The sequence below is a fragment of the Euwallacea fornicatus genome, chromosome 22, assembly GCF_040115645.1.
Source record: "Euwallacea fornicatus isolate EFF26 chromosome 22, ASM4011564v1, whole genome shotgun sequence".
NCBI classification, from domain to species: Eukaryota; Metazoa; Arthropoda; class Insecta; order Coleoptera; family Curculionidae; genus Euwallacea; species Euwallacea fornicatus.
Genome location: NC_089562.1, coordinates 1,155,259 through 1,178,212, shown reverse-complemented (window position 1 = coordinate 1,178,212; position 22,954 = coordinate 1,155,259). Strand labels below are relative to the sequence as shown.

The following is a 22,954-nucleotide window of genomic DNA, read 5'->3' as shown; positions in this document are numbered from 1 at the left end:
CCGGCAATATCTATCTCTCTTATATGCATTGTGTCCGTCATCACTCATTCTCTCTTTTAAAACCTCTACAATTTAGATTAGCTTTTCTCGATTTTGTGGTTGCATAAGTTTCTGGAAGAGGGCGACGTTTGTAATGTTTATATTTTTGATGAGTGCCGAGTAATAAACAATACCTAATTGATTATGTCTTCTCCTGTTTTTTCCTGTTAGTGTAATTACTCAAAATTTTGAAGGTAAGAATATTCGATAATTTAAGTATTAGATCTAACTTTATATTGTTTTAGCTAGGTTAGGGTATTAGCCGCCTTGTGTCCGAATGCATTTTTGGTTGCCTAGCTGTAAAACCTCCCAGGAAAACTTTATTTTCAAATTTTAAATTCTTAAATTTCAAATCTTCAAGAAATAAAAAATTCTAATAATTTAAAACTCTTAAATACTTCAAGACTAACATTCCTGTTTCTATTTTATATATCTAATCAAACCAACATAATATCTCAAACATTCATATAAAGATATGAGATAAAGAGATCCCCAAATGATTAGGACAATAAATTGAATCAATAAGTTGCTTATTACAAGGTTTTAAGAGGATCCTCGTCATCCTTATCTTCATCAGTTGGTGGGTTTAACATCATATGCATTTCTTCAGCAATAGAAGTTGTTCGTCTTATTCTATATTCAGTTGGAGTGAGCATTCCTCGTAGAATTGTATCATAAGATACATTAATACCTGAAAATTTAATAATTTAATAAACATTTTTCATTCAGAGCAAATTACTTGCTGTTAGAACCTTTTCCAGTCATTTTGCAGTACATTTCCCAGCATTGCTTCTCTTTTGGAGTGTCACATGTGGGTTCATCACTGGGTTTCTCCTCTTTAAAGTCAATTTCTTCTCTCTGCTAATAAAATTCATTGAACTTAGCAAAAAAAAACTTAGACTAACCTTTTCTTTCAAGTCAAGCACAGGCATTAATCCCTTGTTCTCTTGAAGATCCAACTTTATTGAAGCTTGCAACTCCTCACTCGCACGGCCCCCCTTGCTGTGTATGTCTATGGAAATTGTCCTCTTTTCATCAACTTTAACTGGTTCTATTTCATGTGCGGCTGCTGAGCTGTTGAACCCAAATAAGCAGTTAGTTATTTGATCTGTGCTTTAACGTTAGTTACCTGTGCTTCAGACCCTCAGTGTTGTTGCGCAAGAGGCGTCTCTTAGCCACCCTCTCATCTGCATCAGGAGATCCAGGATTGGTCCCTCGTTTCTCCTGAGACTTTCCTGCGTTACTCTGTTTGGTTTTTAAAGGTAAAGTTAAAGCAGTACCCATAGAGCCTCTGCGAGCGGGGAAGCTAGCAGAAAAGCTCCGCACTGCATGGATGCTCGACTGTTGAAAGGAAACTAAAAATTTATTATCTGAATTATTATGCGTGTCACTTCATGTAGGGGTCGATGTATTGGAACTCAAGGGAAGGTCACCGGCTTAGAAATGTAGCTTCGTGATTTCATTTCTAGGGAGTGACTTAAAGGAGTTTCGTAACGGTGCAACCATCATCAAGTTTTCGGAAATGCCAATCAGTCTTTTGACTCTTCGTTTGGGAAGTTAAATAATTCCCGCTCCGAACGGAACAAGGCGCAATAATTCGAAAACTTAGGTTTCTCCCTTAATTGCCGTAGTTTAATTGAAGTAACTCCCTCTCCGGGTCACGCCATAGGGTGTTTGACCTTCGATAGCTCCAAGAAAACGAATATCGGGATCTGATAGAGGCTCACGTATAATTGACTACCTTGATAAGGGTTTTTAGCCGGGAACGTTATTTGAGTCTCGGAAGTTCAATGGGAAACTTTCCGAGTGGAAAAAGTTCGCATCGACCGTCCTAAGTTGCTTCATTTTAACTTTGGTTTTGTTTGAAAAGGGCAAATAATGGCTTTCGGGTAGGTAGACAAATGTTTGCCGATACCTTTTAATAAAATAAAATATTGGACTGTTTCGGATCGATAAAAGTTGAAGGGCTAGGTCGTCGATTTCATAGTTCGTGATTACAAAGCACAAAATTCCTTTTTATTGGTTCCATTATCGTACGAAAAAAGATTTACGGCGGTGGCAGTCGCAAAACGTTTTCCATTGTTGAAGGATTTTTTTATAATTTTTGAAACGATTTGATTTGAAAGAGATCAATTTTTAATTTCTTTACATGTTATCGGTAATATTGTCAAAAGCTGGCCATTAATTAATTAGGCAATTTTGTGAATGATCCGAGAAGCTTCATGGAGTTTCCATCAGAGATTTCTTGAATATCATCCCAAACTGTTTTTAATAGAGCCGATTCCCTATTGAATGTTTGTAAATGATTATTTCATTACTTCCTTCCAGTTTCCTCAACAGTAAAAATTATATCGTAAATCGTTCTCATTAAATCTAAAATCGACAAGTTTCCTCAGAGAGCGGAATCGAACTTTTAGGCTTTACTTAATGTTCGGGTTAAATATCCCTTGGAATCCCAAATTTGGCAGGGGGTTATGCTCGTTCATCTATTCTAATCGATCCAAGAGAAACTTCTTTATTTTGGTTTTTCGTTAATTGTTTCTTTAGGTTTCTCAAATTTCACATCATAATTGAGGCCAGCAGTATTGTGTTTTACAAACACATTGGTGGAGAACCAACATTTTACAATTTTTCGCCGGAATATTTGTTTTAAAATGAATAAATTGGATAAGTGTCAGTTTAATGAAGCGTACTCCTTAAATTTAATTAACTAATTAATGTAATTTTCGTAAACTTGAAGGAGGAAATCAAGGTACTGTCTTTGTTTTTGAGAAACATCAGTAAAGCAATAGAATGTTTATAATTTCTCATTGAAATTTTATTTTAACGTTGAAATTGGGGAAATTGAATGAGGGGACATTTCGTGCTGTGCACGCCTCTGGGTCTTCACGAATCCATTCTTTAAATTTTCCAAATAGAGTCCTTGTTTTGGAAACAGATTAGAGAAGCGACAGGATTCTTCGAATTAATCAGCAGAATGTCCAAAAAAGATTTACGAAAAGTGGATAAAGGGTTTATTATGTTCCATGTACCCACCTCTGCGTTTTTCTATTTTATATGAAACTTTCCGACATAAAGTATCAAAGTTTCTTCACCTGAGTGTTAATGCTGTTTCCTCAAACAAAAGGAAATAGTTGTAACATCAGCAGAAGATAATACCAATTTTCTAAAGAAATTGTGATTACATTTTATAGGTTTTGCTAAGAAATCCACGCTCTATATATCTCTGACTTATCGTTAATTTATTCTCTAAATTCGAATAAACTTGGTGGAGGAATCTAAACCACTGCCTTTAACGTAGAAACATGGGGGCTGCACATCCGAATGTTCATAATTTTGTTCTTGGACGCTTTTGTCGTTTTAGCAATTTTTCAAATGTTCTTTTTCCAAATTTTAATTTGCAGTGGAAGTCACTGTTTTTCTTTTCAAAATAATGCTGAGCGTCAGGAATTTAGGGCTACCTACAGCAATTAGACATAGTGATCGCGAATGATGCATTTTATGTCACACACGCCTCTTTTTCTAACTTCGACCCAGGAAATACCAAATTGAATGAAGTAATGCTAATGATTACCAATTTATTGGCATAGAAACAGTATTTTTGCAAGTAACTTGTGAGAGAATTATCAAATACATTTTCAAGGATGATTTCGTCACGTGAACGCCACTGCCTTCGGATTATCTGAAATCACAAATTTTCCGATAATCGATCTTAAATGTATTGAATAAACTGTTTCAGTTTGTCCTATACACCGGAGCGTACTTGCATATAAAAAATTCCTTGGTGTAGCATCAATACATTTTAGATTTTCAACTTTTCGATTCAAGTTTTGTGATCGTTTTCGAAATTTCACTAGATATTTTCGTGATCCGTGCGGTGGTCTCTCGGCCAATCATAAAATTCCCATTTTATAAAACACTCTTAACACAAAATACTTCGTACATCATTCCTTTGTAAGTGATATTTCAGGATCTAGATCGTTTCAATTTCGCTCTTCAGTGAGGTAGGTTTTCACCCTCATTTTTTCCGTGTGACGTGAATTTTAGTACTCGCAAAAAAGAAATATTTTTCGTACTGAAATTCACAAAGCTCAATAATAATTAATCTTTCATGCTTGCGATTAGTCATAAGGTGGCGAATTTTGAGGGAAAATGATCCCAAAGCTGTAAGCAGGAAATTTAGACACGCGATTCCATAGTTTGAAGTTTGAAAGTGCAATTTCCGTCATTGTTAATAAATTTAGTTGATTTCGCAGCTTTAAATGAAGTTATGAGCCCTTTGATAAATCCAAATTTTGAAACTCTTCGATATGGTAAAATTGGTTTTACTGAATTTCACAACTGAAGCTCATTTCCAATGCTTCAATTTCATGTATATTTATAACCCGTTTAAACGATCATTATGTTACAATTGATGCATTTGAGGGTAAAAATCGCGATTTGACCTTTACTTACAAACAGTCTTTTCAATACTCAACAATAGCCGTAATTTATACTCAAAATTATGAACTTATAGGCGCGAATGGGGCGGAAATTTTAATTGTGTATTATAGTCTACTTGTATTAACTCAAGGCCTCTATCATTAATTTAGAGCCTCTATTCTTTTATTTATTGGTTAAATTTTTTTGCGGGGCACTGGCACGAATTTCTGCGACAGTTTAAGGACACCAGAAAGGCACGCGATTCAGTTTTTTTTTTATAAATGACTACTTACCAGATTTAACAGTTTTCCTTAGCGACACCTCTCTACTGCTGTGCGTCTCCTCTTTGCCTCCTCCCTTAAGGGCAGACTTCGGGCGTGCCTCCTCAATATCCTCTTCATCCTCACTGCCACTGGGGCTGATCAGCGACACCATGGTTTCAACCTCAACCCCGGAATGAGCATTCTTCCATTCGGCAATTTCGAGATTCGGGGAGTGATGTAACTTCTTCCCTTTTAGTCTTCGTTTTGTAGCCACAAATTTGCCCTTTTCTGGTTTGATTGACGGAGCCGAAGAAGACCTAACTAACGGTGGCCTGAAGGGTATTGAGGGCTCTTTGGAAGTGTTGCCATTGAAGGCTGAATTGGTACGTTTCTGGAATTTTTCTCTTCTAGATTGAGCTGTCATGGGGCGAATGACTACGTTGATGCTTGATGAATCTTCTGCATTCCTAGGGCTGTTCTCGATTAGAGGTACTACCACTATCGTGTTGGTTTTGTTGCCTAAATTGGGCCTTTTTTGATCTACAGCTTTAGGGGAATCTAAAGGTTTCTTCATGGTGCTTTTCTTAATTTTCAGTTGAGCGTTTGCAGTGTTGAGCATTGGTTGTAGGTATTTGGGTTGAGGGATCTTCAAGTTTTCCTCACTATTTGTAGAATCTGAGATATTGTGCGCTAGAAAGATCTTCAAATTGGGCTTCGCTTCTATTAATTTCTCGTTTTCTTTATTGCCCAGAAGCTCCTGTTTTGAGTTTAAAATAGAGTCTTTCTCCAATGATGCATGTCTGGTCAGTTTCCCACTTCCACTCCTCTTAATTTCCCGATTACATTTCTTGATTATTACCTCCTCATTTAATTTTGCAGCATCCTCCTCACACCCCCAAGCAAGCTTCACTGGTGGTACCTTTTTGTCGAACCACGGATCTTTAAAATCGGGAATATCTTCCGAGAATTGCTTCTTCAAAAGGGGTTTCCTCTTCTGCCGCGGAGATTCTGCAATGAGGGAAAATTGGCGGAAGTTGGGGAGTTTTCTGGTCATTGCCATGATGATGTCAAGAGCCCCTACGAGTCTGTTTTACGCATGAGGGTGGAAAGTTCGGACCTAGTTGCTAGACAGAGTGCTCCTAAACTGCTATTTCTTTACCCCTTCGGATGTCTCGTTGTTTGGTTGGCAACGGCGCACTAATTCCACCCCCGATAAACAATAATGTGTAGTTCACCCTCCGCTTACAAAACTTTGACTGAAACCGCCACATGTTTTCCATCGCTCGACATCATTTATTATCGATTATTACTAACTTTCCTTCTACTTCCTACTATTTTTGATTTATTTTCGCACGCTTTAATACTATGTCGTAGCCAGGCCCTTGTAGGTCATCCTCTGCTCCAGATTGGAGCTGTTTGGACTAATAAATGAAAAAGACGTTCCATCGGGAGGTTAATAAAACGGAAATAAAGCATCTGTCTTTCAGTAGCAGACGACCCTCGAGATTAATAGAATGAAATAAGAAGACCTTCTTGAATTAAATGGTCTCTTTGGGGGTGATTTACCGGCTCGTAGATATGCCTCTCTTTGCGGATTTAACGCCGCCTTTCGGTGATATGAATAAAGATAGAGGAGTTTGAAATTATAGAGTAGAGGCAGGATTTGATTTTAGGGCCAAACAGGATTTAATCAAAACCTATAGATGATTAAAAATAGCTTTTAGGCTGTTAAATAGGTTTTTTTTCGACAATTAAAGGCAAAAATGTATATCCAATTTATGGAGAAAAATGTTCAAGCTTCTCCATAAAAATCATTGGAGTATCGAGATTCCACCAGTAAATAACTTTTTTATTTCATTACTTTTTCCACATACCTATTGCAATACGTGGATATCTGACTTGGATACTTCTGTTTATTCTGAAGTTAACTTGAGATTATTATAAGTTTTACCCTGTAGAACTACATAAAAAGTCATCGATCTGAAGCAGTTTTAATTTTTTGCAGAGTTGCTTGGTTTCTTCTATAAATTTTTGCTCCTTAAATTTCTTTATTACACGTCCCCATACTTCACAACTGAATAAAAATTATTCATATCAGTATTTTCGTGTTTTCAAGCCCTTTAGAGTTAGGGGCGTAGAGAAATTAAATATATTTTTTAAATTTTAGGTTATTTTTGTTGGAGTTTTGCTCCCCAATTTTATTTATCCATAATAGCACAGCCGTAAATTCCCTAATCCCTCTAAAAATTTCCTGAGTTGGTAAAAGTATTTTGGGGGATTTGAACTCTGTAGAAATCAGTAGCAACTTCTGCTAAGCACATGATTTCATTTTAATGATTTATCAATAGATTGTTCCAAGATATTTTACTATAGTTTCGGGACCTATTTTAAAGTCAATCAACTTTTGTATTTCCAATTATACAAAATGTTGATTGAGACATCCAATTTTAATATAGGAATCACATGATAATTTTAAAGAAATCTGTGAAGACTTCCGCATTAAGAATTTATTTTTCACTGTTTCTTTTTCTCGTCATCAGTGCCTTATTATTGATCATACTCAAAATTTTTAGAATTTAGGGACACAAAGCAATTTTATTATAAAAAGTCACTAGTGTACATCGATTATGTTAAATTGACGTGTTAAAAAAACAACCTATAAAACCTTTTAGAATTTTGGCATCAGTTCACCCCTTACTCATACATAACTGTTTTATTATTAAATGGAAAGTATAATCTCCCGAAATGAAGGACATAATTAAAGCAATAATTTTTATACCAATTCGGTGGCGTACATCAATTATTATTTTTAAATTAATGTGTTTTCCCAAAGAAATATGCACATCATGGAGATTTTGATCATAAAAAGATTCAGTATCTGTAACCTTCAAAAATATTACTTCTACAATGGCGGTTAAAATAATATTAATCAAACCTGACCATATCTTTTATCCCACAGTATAAAAGTTGTATTTCCATTCAATAGGCAAGGACCTACCCGCCTATTGAAGCCAACGTTTCCAGATGGATAACAACTATACCATGATATCCAACGATGAAAAAAAGCTCTACGCTTGTATAGAAAACATGGTCAACTATATTAATGGCAAATTCATAGCTTTGCCCAAGAAAGAAAAACAGAGGAACAATATCATCTTGAATACAGTAAGTAAAATTATTTAAAAAAATTACTGAAGACACTTAATATTGCCAAACTTAGCTACTGTTTTTGCTTAAAGAAGTGGGTGTTCACTCTGGTTGTAACTATGTTAAGCCATTTACGTAGGGTTTTTCCTTGTATTTGATATCTTGCCAAAACTATGTGCTGGTGATAGTTTGAGAGCAAAATTTATATGTATAAATCAAAATTTATTCTGGAGATATAATCTATTTTTCATTATACCTCTAATTTTTTAAGCAAAACAATTCAATCTCCTCTTCTTTCGCCTTAATTTCTATTTGAGAATTTTTGTTAGAAGGCTTCTTGTCGTAAGTGTTAGAGTAGACCCATGCGCTGACCTCAAGCAACATTTTCCCATACTGCCTCGTAGTACCCAATTTCATCAGGTGATGTCTGCTTAGAACATCCACAGTTCTCGGTTCTGTGACATAAATGAAATTTCACTTTGATCAATAGTGAAATAATTGTCGGGAATGAATATGCGTTAAAAATGTGTTACCAAAGCGAGTATCTCTTCACTAACATTCGTTGATTCACTTGCAAAAATTTTTAAATCGAAATTTGCCATTAGGGCACGCGGCTGTTGACCGCCAAAATCGAGCGGCAGTGCTTCCTTAAAGAAATCATCCAAGGTCCGAAAGAAAACGTTCGATTTTTAACCCCTATGTTTAGGCACAAGGTGTCTAGAAAGCGAAGCTCTACCCCCCTTCAGAAGTACTAGTTCCCGAAAGCACCGGCTAAATCGGCAGGGAGGGGTGGAACACGTCACTTTGTCCTCTTTAGATTCCTAGATGTTTGATCAAGCATCTTTAAAATATGCCGCCTTAAGTTGCTAATACACAATTTGAGGCTTTATCGAAATACAAGCATCGAGTGCTCCCTTTAAAGGCTTCGAACCTGTCCGACTCTTCCATCTCCGGTGAAGGTTATGCAATATCCACATACTACATTTGATCGAGGTGTTGTAGTCATAGTGAAACAATACTGTAACGTTCGAAACAAAGACGGATTTACGCAATATATGATAGCGGACGGAAAATACTCAACTGTCCTTCACCTTCAATTTTCAAAAATTTCATTTATTTCCTCTATAGAGTTTTTGAAAATTTTGTGATTTAATTTACAGTGATTTTGCTTGGTATAAAAACAGGACTATATCATAGTTCCACCTCTGGAACAAGGACAAATAGAAATGCGCAACTTGTGACAGCTGTCAAATCAGGCTCAGGTGTCCTTAGCTTCAACACTCCAGATTTGTAATTCATTTCTTTCTTAAATGGTAGAGATGGAAATGGAGCTGCGCAATTTGTCACAGCGAGCGGAGCACACTAACGTGTCCTTAATCTCCCATTTACAAATTGTTTCATTTATTTCTCCTTTGAGAAACAAATTTTTGAAAAAATATTCCATAAATTTCAATGGTTTTCTATGAAAGAAAAACGGAACTGTACCTCTGCAACAATGGAAGATGGAGCTACGCGATTTGCAACTGACCTACTGCATTCAAGTGCCCTTGACCTCAAATTTTCAGATAGAGCTGCGCAATTTATGGCGGCTGGCAGAATATATTAAAGTATCTGTAGCCTCCAAGTTTCAATTTGTTTTACTTATTTCTTCTTTGAGAGGTTAATTATTGCAAAAAATGTGCTATAAATTTCAATGATTTTTTGTAAAAAAGCAGTAGAGCACTAACTTTGAAACCGTGACGCATAGAACTACTCGGTTTGCGACAGGTCGCAGATCGCATCCTCATGCCCTTAGTTCCCAAATTTAAAATTTGTAATTTAATTTCACTGGGAGGAAAGAATTTTTGAATAAATTGACCTTCAAGTTAAAGTAATTTTCTTTGATGGAGAAACAGAACGATGAAACGCCAAGAGAGTTGCACAATTTATAATTCATGACAAATCAAAATTAACTGTCCTTAAATTCAAAATTTGAAACTAAAGAAGTTTTGCATTAAATTCTAGTGCAACTTTACACATTGGCCACTATGCGCGGTCGAAATGATTGGTTTCGTAAGACTGATATTGAGATGTAATATAAAGAATTTTCTAGAAATTATTGTCCCCCACGATTTTTGAGATCCGCACGTTTTAATTATGCTTCGCCCTATAAATATTTTCTTTTTTTTTGCAGATAATCAAAACGATAATAGAAAGAATGAAACATCACAGTGCTCTATTTAGTGCCCTGTTCAAGGCGAAATACCACGGGGGCAGCTATTATGACCGACTGAAAGTGGGCAGGCCCAACGAATACGACTTGGACATAATTCTAACTTTACCTGTAATTAGACTTTCATAAACACTTTATCACCACCAATCACCATGTATAACTTACAGAAAATGGTTAATCCTGTACTCATCTGCGGCGATTCACCTGGATTTGTTCAGGTGAAATTGGAAAATTTGGAGAACATTTTACAAAAGTCTGCTAAAGTGCAAGAGAAATTCAAGTATATTTTTAGTGTTTCTTGTCTTTTTACTTAATTGTCAGTATTTCACAGAGATCTCGACACCTTACTGGCGTCAAAAACCTTTCTCTCCACCATTAAAGTCCAAAGTTGGTTCGAAAGGGTGTTCGCCATGGTTTATAATGGTTTCTCAAAGAAGGGAAATGAAACGTACCTTGACGTTACTTTAAATCCTCGAAAGCGCGGAGACGTTACTAAAATCTTTGTATTTAGGATTTAAATCTATTAATTAAAGTTGTCCTGAATGGTTCATTCGCAGATTAAAATGATTAAAGAAGGGCCAGCTTTCACATTGAAAATTACGGGCAAAGAAACAGATAATTCCGATATTCAATTGGACATTGATTTGGTGCCTTGCTTCTGGTTTGACGGTAATCAACATTGGCCTAAGGAATCTGATGGGTATCATGCAAATCTCATCAGTACAAAGGTACTTTTACGAATAGTTTATAGAAATTTAAGCTTAATTCATGTTTGTTGAAAACATAGTCCTCATTCCTGGTGGTGCCCAAGAAGCCCAGAGATGAGACCATGGACAAATCTCTCTTAGAGCGATATTGGAGGTTCTCTTTTCAGGAGCAGGAGCGGGAGCTCATTGGCAAGGACAAAAAATGTCTAAAGCCTTCTTTAAAAATTTTGAAGGTGATTTGTAATATTTATACACTGGAGAAAATATGTTTGTTGTTATAGAAACTAAGGGATAGATGCAACCACAATATTCCTAGTTATTTTATTAAAACAATCTTTCTGCGAGCTGTTGATAAAGAAGACGTAAAGTTTTGGAGCCAGCCAGTGATCTTTGTGATTATTAATGTAAGTAAGAAAATGCAGCTTAGAAAATATTTCATGTTTTGTGTTAGATGTTAAAGAAATATGAAAAGCACATTCGTGAGGGGAAAATTCCGTACTACTGGAACGAGAGCTACAATCTGATCAATTATATGAATGAACCCACTACTCGAGGAATTGCAAATCAGCTGCAGAAAATTATTTCTGAAATACATATAGGGCTGAAGGACTCTATAGATCCTTATGCTGTAGTGAAACACTTCCGTAAGTAAATAATCCATTTCGAAGTAATCTCGGAGGAACGATCCAGCAGAGATTTAACAAGGGGAATTACCCAACCAGTTTATAGATAAAATATCGCATTTGCATCACTTTACATCGTTGCGTTATTAAACCACTCAATTTGCACACCATCTGTAACTTGAATGAGATAACGAAATAATTGAGATCAAACCGATAAACATATATATTTATTTTAGTCACCACCGAGGAATTTGACAGATTAAAATTTGACGTTCCCTTGAGCAAAAACCAGAAGAAAAGAATCCAGAAGTCAAAAATCAGAAGAGCGTTGGACAACTTATCCTTGCCCACTGACTCCCCCGATTCGGCACCCCCATTGCTTCAACTAGATTTTACTTCCTCGGATGTAGCCTATATCCAGAAATATTTGAATGCGTACGACAAGAGGCAGAATCACAATTATCGCAAAGAAATGGTTCAGATTCAAAGTACAACCAGGGAGAACGCTGAAGACAATGAGATAGTTGCATATGTGAAAAAAATTGAGAATAAATTGGACAAAGTAGTGAATAGATTTGAGAAAAGTTTTGAAGAAGGGAGAGCAATGAGTTTGAGGCTTCAGAGGTTGGAGAAAAGCATGACAGCATTGAAAATTAATAATGGGAGTTTGAGAGGGCAGGTTCGTGACGGTGAATCTATAGAAGACTTATTGAGTATTCATCAAGTTGATAGGGAGCAGTAAAAGAGGTTACTTTGTGCCAGATAGTGTTAATATACATTTTGTTACAAATTGTTAAGAATTTTCATATTTTATATACATATGTAGACAAAACATTTATATACACATGTATTTATATACATTTTATTCAATAACATGGTTAAGGTTACCATTTGATTTTCAAAGGTTAAACGTGTATTTTAATACTCGTCACCAGAGGTATTGTTCCTTCAAAACCCCACAATCGATCAAATAAAGATCAATACAATATACTAAATTTTAGATGGCATTATAAAATTTTATAAAAATTTGTCTTGCACTAAAATCTAAATATGACAAAAACATTTAATTTTCGTAAAATAATATTTAAATAATTATTATTAATATTAATAGAAACTAGTACCTTTCTAAAATTAGTGGCTTCAATTGTTGCTTTTAATAATTTTTTTTACACAAGGTGTCATTATTCTTAGTGAAATATTCTGCCAGATTAAACGGCTTCAGTTGAAATTTGAATTAAGTTTTAATTATGTAATTGAGACTTCTTTTTTGCAATGAAATATTTGTTGTTTCTAATAAAAATGTTTGAAGTTCTTTTTAGAAGTTGTTACATACATTATTCTAAGTAAACTTTCTATAACTAATTCAATACGACTGTAAATTGTACTTAAGTATTTTTTCAATATTATTGTTTTGTTAATATAATTTTATTTATTTTATTATTTTCCTCAATGACTATGATTTTCCTGCTAGTACAACAATAATTTCTCAACAGTCAAATTTTTAAGCTTCAAGATTCAAGCTCAGTACAAGTATTTTCTCAAGATACATGGATTTTTTTGCCAATGCGCTCCTACTCTAAACCTTAAGTCCTTCATTTAGATTCTTAGCTAAAAGTATCCAAAAATAGAAACGTGCAACATCGATTTTTCTAGATATATATTTTTATGTCACTCATTTCTTTTTATAATTAAGATATTCATATAATTTTCTTTTCAGCATTCTCACGGTTTCGATGCTATCAAATGCTGATTTTTTACTAAATCTTAACGCCCAAGGCCACTATTTTACAAAAATGCGTAGACGTACAATTCCATTTTCTAGAGTTGCAATTTTTCTATATCAAACAATTTTATTTCAAAAATTAGTATTAATAAAATTTTCCTGTCAGCACGCTACTGGTTTCGTCACCATCAAATTATGGGTGTGACCCTACTTATCCAAAAAAATACTCGACTCGAATTTTCAAATACGAGTTAATTTAGGATCAAGTTTTGTCCTATTAACTACAGTAATTACTTCCCTAGACAATTTTCCCGTAAGTTTTACTGGAAACGAGTCCTTTCTAACTACTTACCCCAACGTTTGGTAAGTTTAAATTCACTGTAAGAAGTAGTACTCCCAAAAGTGGACTTTTGTAGTGATGCTTTCTTAGAAATTTGATGATAGTTTTCAGCAAAATTTATAAAAATTTAGTCCAGTAGTGCAAGGAGTATACGTGCTAGTGAGGGTTTTATTTAAGAACCTTTAAAAAATGTTCCAAAACTATTTATTACCCTACAATCTACAAAATAACAAAACAATAAATACTACAACATAAACAGTTATAATTGGCTGTAATCTTCTGTCCCCTGCAATACAATAATAATTCAATAAAAATCTTCCAACAATCAACGCCCAAACTTACCACCACTACTTAATAAGGGAACATTGGTTTGATTCTTGATAGGTGAGCCTTTAATAAACAACAAAAACTCCCTTTACAGTACCTCTTTAAAGAGGGCAAATAACACTCACTTCTAATCCTTTCAGAACTAACATCATTGAACTCCTGCGTTCTCCTGGAGGACTGTACCACCTTAAAAACCTTCACTCCAGAAACCATCCTAAAGGCTGGATCATCTAAGGTCACCTCGCACTTGTATGTACCTCCAGACCTGCTGGTGAGTCCTATAAGAGTGATAGGGCAGGACCCTATTGCTGCATAGCTTGAGGAGCGCAGCTTCACCTAAATATAAAAATAATTCCATGGTCATTTTTTATGATAAAGAACGTTGAACACACCCCTTCAAGTTGATAGTCGTGAACACTGCCATTGGCCATGCATCGGAAGAACTGCATGTCATCTTTGTACCATTTGACGTCGTAAAGTACCTCTCCTTCTAGGTCGTACTTGCAGTTCATGTGTACTTCATCAGTCGTACCTCTAGGTGATCTTGGAACGTAGAATTCGGTCAGTTTGAGGGAGTGAGAGGACTCCCAGAGAAAATTAGCTGCAAAATGGAGGTTTGTATTTATTGCTTTTTAAATAACATGAATTCCCTCTTTATGTGTGGCTCATTTACATGTTTAAGTAATCTGCACGTTTTCTGTTACTCAAGCTTGACACAAAAATCCGAGAAATGTTCAGAGAGAGAATTAAAGCTGGAAATAACTTCAATGTAGGGAATTCTAATATTTATTTTCTAAAAAACTCAATCAACCCTAAAGTGCAGTGGCCCTTAAACAGCACTCTCAATTCATTAATTTTTATTAAACCCTCCCTTCCCTAATTTTTCACTAAAATCTCTCATCCCCTTCGAAAATCAATTTGGCCTAGAGCTAAATAAGAACGTTAAATAGCCGATAAAAATATATTGCAATCGCCCTTGCTGCTGATGTGGGTGCGAGAAAACGAAAAATTGCAATCACAACCCCTTCAAGTGGCCTCGGAAATTTTTATTACCAATTTCCCATATGATTTTCCGCTAGTTTTGGCAATCCGCTTGAATTTTCTTTGAAGCAAATTTCATTCCCTATAACAGATTTACCCAATTTCCTCTCCCTTAGGGCCAAACCCACCTGTCAGCGTAATTGATTTAATACGTATACATGGGATTTTTATGGCTGTAGCGGTCACTACTGGTCATTTTTCATGACTCGCCACACTTAAATCCGATTAGGGAGTGGGGACCGCTGTTACCCTCCATTATTCCCGATTACAGGTGTAGAAATTCTTGTGAAAAATTACGAGAGTCGTAAAAATCACGAAGGTTTTTTGATTAAATTGGAATTGGCGGTGTTTTGTTTCAGGGATGGGTTTCGCGGGGGTTAAACCAAACTCGTAGATGGGTTGAAGCTTTCTGAGAACATTGGAAAATACCGATAGATTTATTTAAGAGATATGTGAATTTTGATGCATTATGGTATTATTAAAATCGTAATAAAATGGTCAATTCAAATCAGGGCCCTTTCGGCATAGAAAATAATATTTACTTTTTGATGTTTTTCAATTTTTGAGGCTAAACACTTGCTTTTTTTAAATGAAAGTCCCTGTATTTCTCATGCTTTCAAATTGGGCTGTACCAAAGGAACAATTTTCTAATACATAGTCTTATATCTAACTCTTTCAGATTTAAAGCTATTCGAGAGTTCTTGGATGAGCTGTTATAAAGTCGTTTTGTATCATTTATCGACCGGAATTTTAATTTTTTTCAAATAGAAGATACTCAATGTTTTTATGCTTTCTAGTTGTATGATATCTGAACAACAATTTATCAACATCTACTCCAGTAATCCGATATTTTCAGCTAGTACTTGCTCAGATATTTGTATTGAATGGCCATGTTTAATTCCGAATTCATGTGAAAATGTCCGAATGTGTATTTTGCACGTCTTCGTTTATTGTCGCATTAATTTAAAAATTTCAGGATTTGAAAAGAAATTTATACGCTAGAGATTTGTGTAAAATTCATGGGTATGGTGTAGTTCCAGAAGCAATTAAAGTTTTATAACATCCTGAGTTTTGTTTCGTACGCCACTGTATATGTCCTGGCTGCAGGTTCCTCGCTATGTTCGAATTAAAAACTAGAAAAAAAAATTATAAATAAATATAAACAGAAAATAATACTGTTCTGCATAAGTACGCAAAAATCATGGGGTAATATGGAATTTGGTAGCCCAAAAACAGATTTATTGGACTTTTGGTTCGCCTTTTAAAGTAGACTTAGCAAGAACATTAGTTTTTAATTTTCTAGAGAAAAAAGGTGCAGCTTCTTCAAGAAAAATCAATTAAATATTGTTTTATGGAATTTATATAGAGAGTTTTAGGGCATTTTAATGCAGATTTTAATCCTGCTTCTAACCACGCACAGTACGGCCCTGAATATCACATACTTTCTAGAACTTCCTCAACTTTGTTGAAATTTTTTTGAGATTTCGAAATGTGTTTAAATGGGTAGTGTGTTAATATTTGGAAAAAAAATCACTTTAAAATTCTTTAAAATTCCGGATTTGTAAATATATGGGTATTTTCGAACTTGACAAAGTTCTTTAAAATGAGGCCATCAAAATCTTTCATTAAGCGAAATGAACGCTTTTAGAATCGTTAAAAAATAAAGATTTCTCAAAGATATAAGTTGCGTTGGAAGACAACTAACAATTATGAGAAATCCTTTGCCACGCAAGAATAAGAAGCCATTACGAGCAAGCTAAAGCATTTTCTGAAAAAAAAATACAAAATATTACCTGTCTCGATGAGCCTTAGAGCCTGCATTAACCAGATTGTCATACCTCTTTTAATTTTTGAGATGCAGGGTCACATTTCATGCGAATTAACACTCCTCCATTCCCTCTTTAATTTAATTTAAGTGCAACATAGGGGCCTAACAAAAGCCTCAAATTTGATCCTAACTATTTCCATTAACACGCGTTATAATAACAAAACTTCTCAAAGCAACCACTGAACTTTACCCCTCTTTAACTACGTAAATTGCACCCCTAAAACTTTCTATATTCCTCAGCTAGAAATTCGTATTGTAGAAGTGTTAAAAATCTTATTACTTTTATGGAAAGCTAATGAGAACATATTGCTGCAGGAAGGATGGGGGTGCGGTACATTAGATACGTACAAGCAACGGGGGTAGAGGGTGTGCATAGTTTTGGATCAAATTGCCTTCTCGGTAACAATAAATAAAGCACCTAATCGATGCCATTTAAAGGGGGTTTTATTTCCCCATATCATCTGCATAAGTAGGGTCTTCAGATAATCTTTAGATGCCAGAAAATAACAGATGGGCTCAATTATGTGGGATTTACGTGAATGGGCCCAATAATCTCCTCAATTTCGTGCCTGATAAACATGGGGATTTTAAAATTTCTGCATAAAACCAAAAATTGACTTACCAAGGAAAAACAGGGTCCAAGGCAGCATCTTCGTTGGCTTGATTTACACGGCACACTTCCACCCAAAACAAATCACCAACGAAAAGTCACATGACTCAACATAAAATTAGCATTTTATTTAGCGCTAATTCTCTTCTTAGATGCATTTTCGTCGCCGGCATAGAAATGGTCGTTTAACCGCCTCCTCCGAGGCCGAGTTAAAACGATTTTAATTAAAAATAATCAGCGAGGAAGAAAAGTTAAATTGTTGGCGCTCAAACTTCTAAATAAGCGGGTTAGAAGTCAATTGACTTAATACTTCGAAATCAACATTGCTGAGAACCGAGATAAGAGTTCGTTTAGTGTGTCGGTTTATGCCTCTTAAATTAAATCTACTGACACCAATGAATTCCTCTATTTAAAGCAGTTGAAAACGAGGTGTCACTCGTTGACGTCGTCACACAGTGACAACTCGTTCCTTCTTGGTAGATGAGGAACAAAAAAACTCGCAAACACTCACTATATAAAACAAAACACTGACGTAAACTCACAACCAAAACAAACAAACTACGTTATTCACAATCAAAACAAAAACCATTGGAGCGCTTGAGATCTGACATAGGCCGCCACACTATAATTGTTTGAGCTTGTAAATTAAAAAGATTTTATAGTGAGCGCCCTCGATGGAACGTGGCGATGGAGTGAGTCGTGACTTTGGAAATTCGGGAAATTGTTCCCTCGGGAACGGGTTTGAAAAACGCGCGCAGAAAAGAGCGCTTCTTGAACTTTTTATTGCACCAGGGCAGGAAAACGCACACGTTTCCAGGAAAATGGGAACAGTTGTTGAAATAATGAAATGGATGTTCTGGATCGAGTGGGAAAAGGGGGTTCGGTTGAAATATGATGTTTGAAGTTCAATTTTAGAGTTTTGAGGGTGACTTTTTGTTTTTTTAGGAAAAGTTTATTACTCGTACAAATTGCGAACAAAATCCGGGATGGCCCGGAAAAAGATAAAAATTCAAAATTTTAATTAGGACGCAGTTTACTCACATGTGATGAGAGCTTCCCACGCCGCCAATATTCAGGTAGCAACAACATGAGATTCAAGTGCGTGTACCTGCTTAAAAAACCTAATAATCGTCAGATAATGCAAATCAGAGACGTAATAAGGGAAAAAAATCACGCTTTCATTTTAAATTTTACATCTAATTTTGAACATTTCTGAAGAGCTTCAGTTATTTATTCTTCTTTAGATCAAAGTAGAATTAAAGTTATACTTTGAATCAAATTTAAGAACGAACTTTAGTTGTGCCTGTCGATAACAGTTTGGAAATATTAACCTGATCTTTTAGTAGGTTCAACTACATAGAAAAAGGTCATGGTAAAAAACATAATCAGAGACGTAGGAAGTTAAAAAAAATTATTATCTCCAATAGAACTGCATTAAACAGTTGAATATTTTTCATCAAACTCTCTAAAAAACTCAATATTTACCAATGATAAGCTTCAGCGGACTCGTGTCTTGTCCTAAATAAAGCATTTTCAAAAATTCCAAATCATTAAATTTTGGAAGTTAAGTTAAGAAACAATCAGCACTGCCCGTGAAATTTTTCAAAAGATGAGTTAATACAAATTAAAATTAGTCATGCATCTCCCCTAAATTTAATAGCAAAATGCACTGGCATAGATGTCTCTTTCCTCCAATTGAACATTCTCAAAAACTACAAACAATCAAGCTTATGGTAATTAATTTTATATTACAGCAGTCTGAACAGGAAAGAACATATCGGCAAATAATCGAAATCAGTGGCGCAGCAAGGAGAGGAAAGATCAGACGTTGAATTAAAATTTTTCAATATATTTCTACTTATACTGACCGGCCGGCTCAAAGTTAGGTGGAAAAAATATGCAAAGTTAATGCGTTAACTACATATAAAGAGGAACAAAAATGTATCGAATAATCGAAATCTCCAACTCAGTAAAAATGGAAGGAAAATGACATTTTTATTGCGGCTTTTTTAAACATCATGAATTCTATATTACATGAGAGAACTTCTTTAAGGTCAACAAAAAAACTGCAAAAAGCCTAAATAGAAGTAAAGTAAATATGGAAAGAAAAGCGAAACAAGAAAGAAAGCGAAATATGGATAATGGAATTAAAACAGAAAATACTTATGAAATCACCGAAAAAATCTTATAAATTTTTGAAAGATTGGCAAATTTATCTAAGCGAAAAAATTAATTTCTAAAACTGCAACAATCGAATAAAAAATAATTATTAGTCCTTTAAAAACCCCCGTGGAACTTTGTCATTTCTTCCATTAAACTTCAAGAAAAAAAATATAACCATGTTCTGCCTTTTTCAGTGCAGTTATAGAGCCATAAAATTAAAAATTGAACCTTTACTATGTCCACTTTTCTTAATTTCTGCCATATTTACCAAAGGGCAATTTCCTCGCAAACTTCTCTCAATCCAAAAACCACAACGCCTTATCAACTAAATTGCCATCCACCCCCCTTAAAACCTCAAAAATAACACAAACGCTGCTCAACCCTCTGTTAAACTCGATAAGCTTTCCGTACGTGCTATCGCTGCTCTATCTCCAAAGTGCAATAATCTCGAAAAGGCCCGATTTGCAGTAAAAAAAAGTGAATCGAGGGTAATTTATATCGTTTCAATGAGATCGCATTATTGAGGCCCTTTACTCTGATTTCCAGCCGATGTAGAGCTGGTAGATTGTCATCTCATGGAAAAAGAAAAAAGTCTTATAATAAATGCTAAAGCTATAAAGCTTTGAGGGGGGGAGGGGGGCATTTAATTGCCTAGGGTCCTTCTGTTTCATCTTCTCTTCCAAATTCAGACCCACTGATAGCAACAGCTAAAAGTAATTTTGCCTTTATTAGAAAATCTCCCGAATTTCTTTGGTAAACTGGAAGTTGTTTCGTCTGTACGGCAATTTTATGAAAGAAAAAAAACGCATTTTTTTTTTTTAATTCTGAGATTATACTTAAGCTGCTGCTTATTTATTTGAGTGTGTACCCATTTAATAGAAATAAGCTTTCATTGAATCTCCCTTTACTTGAGACTTACGAATCGCAAAAAATTCGTTTTTAACAAAAGCCTTTTAATTGATTTTCTAATGGAAGATGAGATCGCTACTGAAAACCCCAATTTCACGTGATCGTTAGAATATGGTTTACTGTGCTTTACAACCTTCTAAATATATTAGAAAACTTAACTGAACATTAACAAGATGGGTATATACATACATACATACACACATATATATATGTTGGAGATTTATTAGGCCTTAAATGATAAAATGTAACATTACGAGCTGATAATATGACGAAGGGCAGGCAGACAGGGCTACCTTAAGGAAAATCACTATCGAACGAGGTCGCTACCACCAAGGGTGAAATCGAGAGACCATGTGTGCCAGCCTTTGTGGGAAACAGGGACTAGCAGGTACCTTATCCCTCGGATTTGAAGGACTCGCGAGATTTGGAAAACCAGAAACCAAAATGGGACAGACAGATTAGATTGGCAAGTGACGAGAAGCGCTCGTGTGGTAGCGAATTCGATGGTTTTGCCCTTTTTCTATTTTTGCTATTAAAAGTGAACTAAATACTTTATATCATCACGGAAAACCTTCCTATTGATGATCCGGCATATACACATATATATATATATATATATATATATATATGATTGACGAATGGACATTAGCGGGCCATTTTATCGGTTTAATTTCGTTTCAGACAGGGTCCCCTTATATTAAATCTTTGCCCATAAATTTCGTGTACCTTTTGTGCCACTGGATCGCAACATCTTCGACGAAAATAAATCTTGAACTCTTATTTATTATATTAGGAGTGATATATCTGTGTCGTCCAATGAAATATTTTCGTAATTTTGTTCGTGTATGACATAAGATGGTGTGGATATATGTGAACTCTTCTAAAAACGCATATGCGCAACACACATTTTGCACAAATCTCCGATTTTATGTAAAATGTGGCAATGCTGCTTGTAACCCTAAGCGGCATTTCTGTTGAAAATCTGAGGTACTTCTTGGAACATAAATGTCCAACGCGACGTTGCCATGTGGCTCATATTTGAATATGAAAGCGTTGCTCTTATATTTTCAGTGAACACTCTGGGGCCATGAGATTTAGTATTCAATTCGGTGACGTTGCTTACTAAAATCTATTTAAATCTGTCGAACTTTGACGTTTTTTCTTTTATAAAGATTCGATTTTCCATCTGACAACGTTGTTCTTTAAATCTACAAAATTCTGGTGCCCTTGAATTGTAAGCAGCGTTGTCATATAACCCACATTTTCACAGGTTTCCTTAATCAATACAAACATCACTTAATTCCGACGTTACGTGGAATTTTTTGAGACATATTCTATTTCAGGTTGATCTGGAAACTTTTGAAAATCAATATTACGTTTTTAAATAAAAATTCTAATCTTAGAGAATTTTTTATTTTGAAACTTTTCATATCTACAGGTGTTCGAAAACTTTCACAAAAATATTCCAAGAAAGAACATTAAAGTTTTTCCTATAATTTACGTACTAATGTACTTTTCGCGAGGCACCAAACTCACTCCATCCGGCAACATTGTCCGTTCAAATCTGTCAAACTTTGACTTTTCTTCAGAAACAATTGCTATGCGTAGTTTTGCCACATAGCATAAACTTACTTAGATGTTCTTCATTTACTAAAATTTTGGCATCTTCTTCAAAAACAATGAAATAATCAGCGATACCACTGAACATATTTTTATAATAGAAACACCACTTGGTTAAATGCTCGAATATGTCTTTGACAAATTCACTGCTATCCTGTCTCGCCCAGTTGAGCGAACTTTCTATGATACATATATGTTAGGTGGTCATCGTAATGTAATTACAAGGCAGGTGAATTTATTTACAAGTCTATAAAACATATTGGGAATAAACATAAATGCATAACAATAAAAAAACTAATATAAGCAATAATTGCAGTACATAAATCTTATTAAAAAAATGATTTTTTTAAACATTTATACAAACTCTGTATTAAATCTGTTCTATACGTTTGATGTGGAGCGATGAATTTTTCTTTTATTTTATTTGAAAATAACGCCTCACACACAAGCAGAGGTGGAATTGCATACTATTCTCGATTAAAACTGACTGAGAATAATTTGTTCTTTACTGAGAACTTAGGCGATAGATTTAAATCCATATCACAGGATGGTAAGTTTTAACGTTTCTGGTTGATTCACAAACGTTTTAGTGTGTGTGATAATGTACTAGTGATAAAACACTCAACTGTTAAAGTAAGCTTAAAAATTAGGTAAATCTTGGAAAACGCATTCAACTAGGTATAAAAAGTAAGAGGTTTGACGAATTGGGTAAGCTCGACTTGTTCTTAATGTCAAATTGATTGTTAGCAAAAATTTGATGTGGAATGTTATTTTTTCAATCTTAGATCATGATAATCATTTGAATACTTTTCTTCAATCGTCCAAAGGCGATTTTGTTGCTTCGTGGCACTTTCACTATCAAAGGAAATGTCTTGTTTCAATCAATATGACAGCACTACGACATGCATCATACCAGTAAATTTGGAAGATGTGAAGTTACTTAAATATCCAAACAGCAAATATAGAGGCCAGGAGAAAAC

The 22,954-nt window shown here is 34.9% G+C and overlaps 3 protein-coding genes across 6 annotated transcripts; 1 reads left to right on the top strand and 2 right to left on the bottom strand.

Moving 5' to 3' along the window:
• Positions 1 to 68: 68 nt before the first annotated feature.
• Positions 69 to 12,850, top strand: LOC136346133 (cyclic GMP-AMP synthase-like receptor). Of its 3 annotated transcripts, none has more exons than XM_066295031.1 (10): positions 69 to 233; positions 7,711 to 7,889; positions 10,045 to 10,194; positions 10,251 to 10,363; positions 10,415 to 10,586; positions 10,641 to 10,811; positions 10,871 to 11,023; positions 11,072 to 11,194; positions 11,242 to 11,434; positions 11,650 to 12,850. In XM_066295031.1, the coding sequence occupies exons 2-10, from the start codon at positions 7,749 to 7,751 to the stop codon at positions 12,153 to 12,155; spliced, it is 1,722 nt and encodes a 573-aa protein (XP_066151128.1). In that variant the 5' UTR covers positions 69 to 233; positions 7,711 to 7,748; the 3' UTR covers positions 12,156 to 12,850. The 3 variants fall into 3 exon arrangements, with proteins under 3 accessions (XP_066151128.1, XP_066151130.1, XP_066151129.1); XM_066295032.1 differs by lacking the exon at positions 69 to 233 and adding an exon at positions 3,781 to 4,043; XM_066295033.1 differs by lacking the exon at positions 7,711 to 7,889 and having other exon boundaries at positions 71 to 233.
• Positions 307 to 5,961, bottom strand: LOC136346134 (uncharacterized). Of its 2 annotated transcripts, none has more exons than XM_066295034.1 (5): positions 4,755 to 5,961; positions 1,169 to 1,394; positions 945 to 1,113; positions 792 to 900; positions 307 to 730 (listed from the first exon to the last, which is right to left on the bottom strand). In XM_066295034.1, exons 1-5 carry the CDS (start codon positions 5,782 to 5,784, stop codon positions 573 to 575), a joined length of 1,692 nt encoding a protein of 563 aa, XP_066151131.1. In that variant the 5' UTR covers positions 5,785 to 5,961; the 3' UTR covers positions 307 to 572. The 2 variants fall into 2 exon arrangements, with proteins under 2 accessions (XP_066151131.1, XP_066151133.1); XM_066295036.1 differs by having other exon boundaries at positions 792 to 897.
• An 813-nt stretch (positions 12,851 to 13,663) lies between the features above and the next one.
• LOC136346135 (uncharacterized) lies at positions 13,664 to 17,964 on the bottom strand. The gene is made up of 5 exons (XM_066295037.1): positions 17,295 to 17,964; positions 14,196 to 14,404; positions 13,929 to 14,139; positions 13,819 to 13,866; positions 13,664 to 13,762 (listed from the first exon to the last, which is right to left on the bottom strand). The coding sequence occupies exons 1-5, from the start codon at positions 17,320 to 17,322 to the stop codon at positions 13,689 to 13,691; spliced, it is 570 nt and encodes a 189-aa protein (XP_066151134.1). The 5' UTR covers positions 17,323 to 17,964; the 3' UTR covers positions 13,664 to 13,688.
• Between the last annotated feature and the right edge of the window lie 4,990 nt (positions 17,965 to 22,954).

Coding starts and splice junctions, on each gene's coding strand:
- LOC136346134 (XM_066295034.1), bottom strand. CDS start 5,784: ATGGCAATGACCAGAAAACTCCCCAACTTCCGCCAATTTTCCCTCATT. Junction 1,395..4,754: donor AAGGAAAACTGTTAAATCTG/GTAAGTAGTCAT, acceptor ATAAATTTTTAG/TTTCCTTTCAACAGTCGAGC. Junction 1,114..1,168: donor ACTGAGGGTCTGAAGCACAG/GTAACTAACGTT, acceptor TGGGTTCAACAG/CTCAGCAGCCGCACATGAAA.
- LOC136346133 (XM_066295031.1), top strand. CDS start 7,749: ATGGATAACAACTATACCATGATATCCAACGATGAAAAAAAGCTCTAC. Junction 10,587..10,640: donor GAGACGTTACTAAAATCTTT/GTATTTAGGATT, acceptor GTTCATTCGCAG/ATTAAAATGATTAAAGAAGG. Junction 11,024..11,071: donor CTTCTTTAAAAATTTTGAAG/GTGATTTGTAAT, acceptor TTGTTGTTATAG/AAACTAAGGGATAGATGCAA.
- LOC136346135 (XM_066295037.1), bottom strand. CDS start 17,322: ATGCTGCCTTGGACCCTGTTTTTCCTTG. Junction 14,405..17,294: donor TTGGACCCTGTTTTTCCTTG/GTAAGTCAATTT, acceptor TCCATTTTGCAG/CTAATTTTCTCTGGGAGTCC. Junction 13,867..13,928: donor TAGTTCTGAAAGGATTAGAA/GTGAGTGTTATT, acceptor TGTTTATTAAAG/GCTCACCTATCAAGAATCAA.